At 40.3% G+C, this 9,781-nt stretch overlaps 1 protein-coding gene across 3 annotated transcripts in view; it reads right to left on the reverse strand.

Annotated features, from left to right (window-relative positions):
• Positions 1 to 189: 189 nt before the first annotated feature.
• FAM81A (family with sequence similarity 81, member A) overlaps positions 190 to 9,781 on the reverse strand; it is a 69,209-nt gene continuing 59,617 nt past the window's right edge. For all 3 annotated transcript variants that reach the window (XM_005861118.2, XM_005861117.2, XM_005861121.2), the window contains 3 exons: positions 7,716 to 7,851; positions 5,913 to 6,108; positions 190 to 566 (listed from right to left, as the gene is read on the reverse strand). In XM_005861118.2, coding sequence (XP_005861180.1) covers positions 442 to 566; positions 5,913 to 6,108; positions 7,716 to 7,851 — 457 coding nt within the window. In that variant the 3' untranslated portion in view covers positions 190 to 441. The remainder of the gene's footprint in view (positions 567 to 5,912; positions 6,109 to 7,715; positions 7,852 to 9,781) is intronic.

Consider the following 9,781-nt stretch of genomic DNA (forward strand, 5'->3'; position numbering starts at 1 on the left):
CCTGCTGGCCTGGTTGCTGGCCTGGTTGCCCCCAACTGCCCTCCCCTGCCGGCCTGGTTGCCCCTAACTTCCCCCATGCCGGCCTGGGGCCCCCAACTTCCCTCCCTGCCGGCCTGGTCACCCCACGTAGCCTGCTGTTCAGTCGTTTGGTCGTCCCTCACTAACCCTGCTGCTGGCCTTGTCGCCCTACGCAGCCTGCTGTTCGGTCGTTACTATGATGGAGTCCCGGATAATTTGCATATTCCTCTATTATTAGTATAGGTTTTTAAAGATAGAGTGTTTTCAAGACTCAAGGTAAACATTTAGACCCATGAAAACACATTTCTTGGCACATGCACGCCATGAATAGAACAATCCCAAATGCCACAACACCCTGACAGAGGTCTTGAGCTCCCAGACCCACTGGCAAAACCACCTTTGAGGTCCTTGTCCCAACTCCCTTCACATGGGAGCTTCCGGCTTCTGCATCTGTTGGATTTGCTTCTGTAGCTGGTCCTTGTCCAGTTTCATCTTGGCTTCAAGAACTTGCCTGAGGGATCCTATGCTTTCATAGATGGCTGTAAACCCTTTAGGAGGTAAATTCACAAGAGTTAATATTTAAAAACAATGCTGTATCAAATTCTATAGCATACTAGTATAGTCATAGTTGATTTGGGCAAAAATTATCAGTAGATGCTAAAACTACTGGAGTAAAACTTTGATGGGAAACAGGATAGTTACATAGTTTCACAGTATCTCCCTACAGATTACTTTTTAAAAATATATTTTTATTGATTTTAGAGCGGGAGAGATAGAAACATCAATGATGAGAGAGAATCACTGATTGGCTGCCTCTTGCACACCCCACACCAGGGATCGAGCCCGCAACCAGATCATGTGACCTGACTGGAATCAAACCGTATCCTCCTGATTCATAGGATGACACTCAACTACTGTGCCACACCAGCCAGGACAGATTACTTTTTAATTATCAAGGGGAAAGGAATTATTACAATGGAGAAATCTGGCAGCTAGACTTTAACCAAGTGATCAAAGCTAACTTCACTGATACTGGGAGAAACCAACATCATGTACCCCTGGTAAGGTACCCTGGGAAGGACACATCCCTTCTGTGACATTTCTCTCCGAAACCTACAACCTGAATATAATTGAGAGGAAGAAAACAGACCCAAACTGTGGGACATTCCACAAAATATTGGCCTGTGCCCTTTAATGTCAGCATCACCGAGGAACTGATCCATATCAAATGAGAGTAAATAAAGAAGCATGATAACTAAATGTGATGTGTGATTCTGAATTAGAACCAAGACCAGGGAAGGTTTGCTATAAAGCCAACAATGGTTAAAGTTGAAAACATATTTAATCAATATTATGTTGTACTGTAGTTATTTAAGAGAATGTCTTTGTTCTTATGGTATATAGCTTAACATAATAAAGGAATAACAAAGCATCATAACTTCTGCAATGTACTCCCAAATAATTTAGAAAAAAATTATGTTCACACACACACACACACACACACACCCAGAAAGATATTAAAGCAAATTTCCAAAATATTAACAATTGGTTAATCCAGATGAAAGGTATATAGAGGTTTTTTAACAGTTCTTACAGTTTTTCTAAATTTGAAATTTCAAAACAAAAAGATAGAAAATGAAAAATTTCCCCATTGAAAGAGCATTTCATATTATTCTGTATTCCTATTGATTTTTAAAATAAATGTTTTAAAGATCTTGTCTTCATTACTAAATTTAGAATTTTCTCTCAGAACATTTTCTTTATATAGCAATTCATGAAAGGTAAAAATATTACTTATTAAAAACTCTGTTCTTATTGACTGGAAAGAATACATTACAAATTAAAAGAGTAGGTTATAAATCAGCATGTATAGCATGAGCTTTCATATGAAACAGTACATTTATGTATATCCTATATATATAGAAAAATATTCATAAAATGACCTCTGTGTAAAAGAAGGTAAAGTATTTTTAAAAATGTTTTGTGCTTTATGAGTTTCCATTAAGAAATGTATTGATTTTGTAAGAAAAAATTTAAATATTTTTAATCTTAAAAAGGTTCATATGCATTTCTTATTAGGTACTAAATATTAAAAACCTCAATGGTATGTTGATTAAATCATAATAAATTTTCTCAGGAAATGATGCAAAGTTAAACACAGATGAAATATTCAAATACCATATTCTAATAGCCCAAAAGACCAAGAGAGAAACTTCATTTTTATATTTATAAGTTCCTCGGCTCATAAATTTAATTGTGGCTTCTACTTAAATAAAACAATATACTTTGGTGGTAACAACAAACTTTTTCTTGGGGTATCTAAGTACTTTTATCTCCTTGTGGCCAAAATACAACAATTCCATAGAAGGAAATTATAGAATCATGGAATTGGAAGGAGCTAGGAGAAAACTTAGTCCGCCTTCTCACATTACAAGGCTGTTTTCTCTTTGCTGACCAGATCAGCAGCTTCCACTTGAATACCTTCAGTGACAAAGAGCCTTCAAGCTCACCAAGCCACCCGTGTCATTTTAGGACCCGTTAACTGTGGGTATAGTTGGTTCTCACTTAACAATAGGTTCTGTGACTTTAAGCAGAATGACAATAATGAAACTGACTTTTCCATAGGCTAATTGACATAAACGGGAGTTAAGTTCCTAGGGTATCTCATGAACGTTTTAACAAAATGACATTGAACAAAATGACCTTATTCCAGGACCTGCTGTACTTCTGTCTCAGGTTGAGTTAAAATCTGTCTTCAGGGAGAACCAAGATGGCAGCGTAGGTAACCGCCTATATTCGCCACCTCCCACAACCACATCGAAATCACAACTAAAATACGGAACAACCATCACCCAGAACCACCTAAAAGCTGGCTGAATGGAAGTCCTACAACTAGAGAAGTAAAGAAGAAAGCACATTGAGACTGGCAGGAGGGGCAGAGGCGCAGAACTGGCTGGACCAGTACCCACGTGTGCTGCTTTTTTAATTGGGAGGGAGATCATCTCTGCAGAGGCCACCCATGAGGAGTAAGGGGTCCCAGTCCCACACCGGACCCCCAGCCCAGTCTCCCAGAGCTTGGAAATGAAGTCCCCATAACTATGGGCTGTAAAAACCAGTGGGGATTGGGGCTCAGTGGCATGGAGGCTGCTGGAGACCCAGCTGTTCTTCTTAAAGGGCTGGCCACATGGAGGAACTTAGAAAGTCCACTTTCTCTGAGCTCTAGGGTGAGGCTCTGGGGGACACAGACACATACAAGAAGAAACTGGATTGTCTGGCATCGGAGCTGGAACTCAGGGCAACTTTCTCCCAGACGGAGGTGCTTGCAAGGGTCATTGTTCCTATACTGGGACCTCCCTGGTGGCAGGGCTGACTGGCAGCCATTTCTGTTTGCTCCACCCAGGTGATTCCCTGAGACCCTGCTCCATCCAATTTGCAGCCTCACTCAACCTGTGGGAAGTGGCTTTTGCTATGAATGGCCTGTCCTTGCTCAGACTTCAGACTTCGCTAAAATCTCTCAAAAAAGCTACAGCTGGGTCAGGGAGCCCCAAACCTATCAATAAGAGGCCCAAGACCCAGCACTAGCACCAGCCTGCCTTGCTTCATAGCTGGGCCTTGCTTGGACACGTCTAAACCCGATACAAATAGGAGGAATCTGCAGATCTCTCTGTAGCTCCTGCTGGGTGGCCCCAGGCAGTGGCTGACTTTGTACCTTCCTGGAGACCCAAGAGCCAGTACACCCATTGGTTATTGTCAGACCATACTAGATTACAACTCTACACATCCATAAGTGACACACTCAAGGGGCAGACTCAGTGAACACCAAAGCCCCACTGAAGCAAGCCCTGCTCCATAGGGGTGTCTCTTCATAGCAGCTCTCCCCCTGTAGTTGCAGCTGGTCCCCACAGCCAATTTGGACTGAAGATCAATTCCTCCCAATGATACCAACAGCAATCAAGTCTGAACTACAACAGGACTGTGCACACAGCTCACAAAAGGGTGCACCTAAAGTGCCCAGCTCAGGTGACTGGGGAGGCTAAGCCAGTGGGTCCTATAGGACACCTACTACACAAGTCCACTCTACCAACTCAAGGATACATAGAAGCTCTACCCAATACATAGAAACAAACACAGGGAAGTAGTCAAAATGCAGAGACAAAGAAACATTCCACAAATGAAAGAAATGGAAGAAAGCAAGCTCCTGGATATAGAGTTAAACCACAGTTATAGGTTACTCAAGAATCTTCTTGAGGCCTCCAAGGGACTTAGTGAGACCTTCAAGGATCTTAGTGAGAATGCCAAAATAATGGAAAAGGATCAGTCAGAAATTAAGCATACACTGATGAAATAAAGAATAATATACAGGATTCAAGAGTAGAATAGAAGATCCTGAGAATCAAATCAAGTATTTGAAATATGAGGAAGCAAAAAGAATAAAAAAGTATGAAGACAGTGTAAGGAGCCTCTGGGACAACTTCAAGTGTACCAACATTCTCATTATGGGTTGCCAGAAGAAGAGAAAGAGAAAGATACTAAAAACCTATTTGAAAAAATAATGACAGAAAACTTCCCCTACCTGGTGAAAGAAATAGACTTACAAGTACAGGAAGCACAAAGTCCCAAAGAAGAGGAACCCAAAGAGGACCACACCAAGAAACATCATAATTAAAATGCCAAGGGCTAAAGACAAAGAGAATAGCTTAAAAGCAGCAAGAGAAAAGCAGTTAGTTACCTACAAGGGAGTGCCAATATGACTGTCAGCTGATTTCTCAACAGAAACTATGCAGGTCAGAAGGAAGTGGCAAGAAATATACAACATGATAAATAGCAAGGACCTACAACCAAGATTATTCTACCCAGCAAAGCCATCATTTAGAACTAAATGTCATATAAAGAGCTTCACAGACAAAAAAAAAAAAAGCTAAAGGAGTTCATCACCACCAAACCAGTATTACATGAAATGTTGAAGGGTATTCTTTAAGAAGAGGAAGAAGTAGAAAAATATAAAAAAAGATAAATAATAAAAAGGCAATAAATACATATCTATCAACAATTGAACCTAAAAACCAAAATAAATGAATAAGAAATCTAATGAACACAATAAACTGGTGAATAAAATGGAATCAGAGGCATGGAAATGGAACAGACTGATGATTCTCAGAGGGAAGGGTAGTGGAAGGACGGGAAGAGATTAACCAAAGATCTTACATGCATGTATGCATTACCTAAGGACACAGACAATAGGGTGGTGAAGGCCTGGGACAGGGTGGGAACTGAGTGGAGGGAGGCGACAGAGGGGGAAAGAAGAGGGACATGCTCTCAACAGTAAAGATTTTAAAAATAAAATAAATAAATAAAATCTGTCTTCGGGTCACTTCCACTTTACTGGTTCCAGTTCTGTATTCCTGACTCAGCGTGTAAATCTAATTCCTCCTTTTATGTCAGCCCAAACTTGAAATCAGCTCTAACATTTTCTCCTAAACAAGTGTGAATTAATGGGCCCTGTTGACTTCCGAGTAGAGGAAAACCACTCGTTACCATGATGGTACTACTAGCAGTATACAATAAAGCCTTCAAAAGCCCCTCACAGACATGTGCTTATCTATGAGACCTAGTCACCTTGGCTCTGAACAGAAAGGAATCTGTACACAGCACTAAAGAAAGCACACATCAACTGCAAGCTAAACAATCTTCATTTTGTTTGCTTTTCCCTTATGGTGGCTCTTGGATTAAAATGTTTTAGTTGAATACAGCATAGCTACTTAGAAAATCACCTAAGGCCATTTCACTGTTCTTGCCATTAGCCAGGTTCATGGGCAGTTGTAGGGAATACTAATTAATTGGTTTCTAGATCAAACAGAAAATAAACTATAGGAGCTGTTTTCTTTTCAGCCTACCAGCATCAACTTCTGCTTTCATTTCCTTCATGTCCTCTGTCATCTGCAACTCCAGCTTGCTGATTCGCCCATGCACCTTCTCTTCTTCTTGTTTTGTTCTCTGCCCTTCCATATGCTTCTTCTGACTCTCTTCTATTTTGTCGAGTCTGGCTGACATCTGGCTGAGCTTCTTCTCCATGTCCCTTTCACTGGCTCCCTGAGATCCATGATAAGAATTGCACTTCATTACTCCAAAAAGAAAGTCTGTATGGCATTTGCATCAGCTATAATGTCTTTTAACAACAGTCTGCAGGGAACGGAATCACAAAGGTTGCTCATTGCTCACCCTAATATCCATGATCCTTTCCTCTTTAACAGATCCCCAATTTACAGCTGGGTATGAGGTCACCCAGAATAAATATGACATTTTCTACTGTCTCCTGAGTTTTGGGTAGCCATACAATTAAGTTGTGGCCAATGAGATGCAAGTTCAAGTGTATATGGCAGTTTCCAGGAAAGGTTAAAAGACAGCTGAGGCATGTCCTTCTTTCCCCTCTTCCTGGAATTCAGACAATGACTGGAGCTCCAGCAACCTTCCTGAACTACAAGGACAAGGGTCACTCTCTAGGATTGGCAATTATGCCAGGAGGATCCTGAGACTCTGAGGACTGACAAGCTACCACATCAGCCCAGACATCTTCTATGTGAAAGAGAAATAAGCATCTATCTTATTAAACCCCATTATCCTGGGGTTTACTGTTAGTTATTATACCAATTCTCATGTAAAAATAAGTGATCCAAAGACCCAGAGCCTAAAATGTATTAGCATGAATCTAAGTAAATCAATCAGTAGATCTGATAAAAATATGGAGGACACCTAAAGAAATATGTGATATGGTAAATGTTTTCTTCTCTATCCTCCTCTTTTCTTCCCTTCCCTTCCCTTCCCTAACTTTTTCTTCCCTTTCCACCATGTTTCATTTTTATGGGAATCTGTGTCTGCAGGCAAGCTCTGGAGGCCAGGACTACAAACTCCAAACTGAAAGTGGGTGGGCTATGGCATGACAAAGCTCTCACAATGCTGTTCAATGCAGAGTCTGCAATTCAACAGCTGGGCTTTCAGAGAGCAGAGCTAGAGATGCAAACTGCACCAATCACTTCTGCTCCATCAAAGTTCGACAGGAGGAAGCAGTGCAAGAAGAGAAGGGAGAGGGAGATGCTTAGGCTAAATGACCAAACCAAAAAAGCTGCCTGCCAAGTATCGGTTTCAGAGTTCACTGATTTTGAATCCTATCTATGCAAGGCTTTCTCAATATGGTGTTTGAGCAGTTCTGCACACCTCGGTCCTCTGGAAGAATGGGGTAAAGGGACAAGGAAGCTGGAAAAGAAAACAGTGGATTCTCTTTACATGTTGCACCATGACATCTCATACTGTGGTTACAGTGTGACAGAGGGGCCTGGAAAGAGAAGTCGAGTCAAGACTGGTTATACCAGGTCATGAAATTAAAACAAGCTTGGTTGAAGTCTGTAATTGTTTGATTTAGAAAAGCAGATGGACAACTTGGTTCATTAAGGTCTTCACTTAAATTCATCTTAGCTGAAGCTATTAAAATTTTCTACTGAGCCTTTGTTAACTAAAACAAATCAGAGTGCTCCATCTCTTTATGACAAAGAACCAGTATGAACGATGGAAATGGATTCCAAGGCAAGCAATGGAACAGCTTAATATGGTGCTAAATAAAGCGATGATAAATTACTAGGTATTACTCAAACATTGCAGACCCTCACCAAATGACCATGTTATTGCTAAACATCAATACCTACACTGTTTTCCTTAACAACCAAGGAGAGCTGATCGATTTTCTGTAAAAGTTCTTTTTCTATCCGTTCCTGTTCCTGCTGCAACCATTTCCGAGCAGATAAAATCTGGTTACTGAGTTCCTCAATTGTACCTTTAAATCTAAAATAAAAGAGTCAGCCAGTTAGATGTAAAATAATCCAAAAATGACATCAAACAATCTCAGTCTCCAATTATCAAATTTCTCATAAATATGTCAGCATTAAACTGAGCCCACTCAGAATTACATGCTTACCTTCTCTTAGACTTGCATTTCGCACTATTTTGGGGAGGGGGTTGAGGAAGATGATATAACAGAAAAGCACCTGCAATACTTCCTACTCATGATGAGCTGACAGTGTGGGCATGGAGGTGTCAGAGTCACACAAAGCCACACCAGGTGCTAATCTTTGCAGTCCAGAGGGTCCTCTAGGGCTCCCGGCTCAGAGGACACTGTCCTAGAACCCCTCCTGGCTTCCCTATTTTTCTGGGCTTTCCTCCTTCTCCCTTTTATCTCCCAGAACTGGAGCCTGGCTCCCTTTTTCTTTAATATTCTCCAAATTTCTCTTGCCCCCACACAGATATTTTCTAATTTAAATAAAAAAGAAAACTGAAATAAAAAACATAACCCAATCCTCTATTCCTCTAGTCCTCCCCCTTTCCAAATACCTTAAAATAACACTTCATACTTGCTGCTTTCCTTAATTACTTTTTTATTATTTTTATTATGAAATGTAATGAAAATACAAAAGAATATATGTGACAAAAGAATCTAAATAATAACAACAAAATAAACACCCATTGTGATAAAAAAAAAAACACACCCCTAATTATATGCAGTCTTCCCTATTAAGAAACGCTCAAATGTAAACTGGTTACATGGCTGCCTAGCCAGAGACTACATTTCCCAGCCTTCTTTGCAGTTAGGTATGGTCATATGACTAAGGTGGACAATTGGACACATGTAGAAGTGATAAGTACAACTTCCTGGTCATTAAAAACAAAGCTCTTTGGCCTTATCTGGGCAGGAAGCCAAGCCAGCAGCTCCACCTAACTGACCAGGTAGACTGACCAAAGAACATAGCAGCTTTACAGAATTTATTTATTCTAACAGTTTTCTGGTGTAGTCTTTAGACTTTTCTATATATAAGATCATGTCATCTGTAAATAGGGATAACTTTACTTCTTTTTCTCTGATTTGAATGTCTTTTGTTTCTTTTTCTTGCCTAATTTCTCTGGCTAGGACTTCCAGTACCATGATAAACATAAGTGGTGAGAGTGGGCACCCGTGTCTTGTTTTTGATCTTAGAGGAAACACTTTCAGATTTTCATCATTGAGTATGATGTTAGCTGTGGCCTTGGGATATATGGCCTTCATTATGTTGAAATACATTCCTTCTATACCCCACCTGTTAAGAGTCTTTATTATGAAAAGATGTTGAAATGCTTCCTCTGCATCTATTGAGATGATCATGATTTTTATCCAACATAATGTGGTATATCATGTTGACTGATTAGTGTATATTGAACCATCCTTGCATACCAGGGATACATCCTATTTAATCATAGTATATGATCCTTTTTATGTACTCTTGAATTTGGTTTGCTAGTATTTTGTTGAGAATTTTTGCATTTATGTTTATCAGAGATATTTTATATGTGGCTTTGGCATCAGGGTAATGCTGGCCTCATAAAATGAGTTTGGAAGTGTTCCCTCCTCTTCAATTTTTTGAATGAGTTTGAAAATGGTTGCCATTAATCATTCTTTACATATTTGGCAGAGTTCACCCATGAAGCCATTTGGTTCTAGGCTTTTATTTGTAAGGAGGTTTTTGACTACTGATTCAATTTTCTTCCTTATTACTGGTCTGTTCAGATTTTCTATTTCTTCATAATTCTGTCTTGGTAGGTTGTATGCTTCCAGAAATTCATAGATTCCTCCCCCCGCCCCCAGGATATCCAGTTTGTTGGCATATTATATTTCACTAGAGGCCCGGTGCACAAAAATTTGTGCACTCGGGGGGGGGGGGGAGGTGGGTCCCCCCGCCCGGCC

This window comes from Myotis brandtii, unplaced genomic scaffold (assembly GCF_000412655.1).
Source record: "Myotis brandtii unplaced genomic scaffold, ASM41265v1 scaffold144, whole genome shotgun sequence".
Lineage (NCBI taxonomy): Eukaryota > Metazoa > Chordata > Mammalia > Chiroptera > Vespertilionidae > Myotis > Myotis brandtii.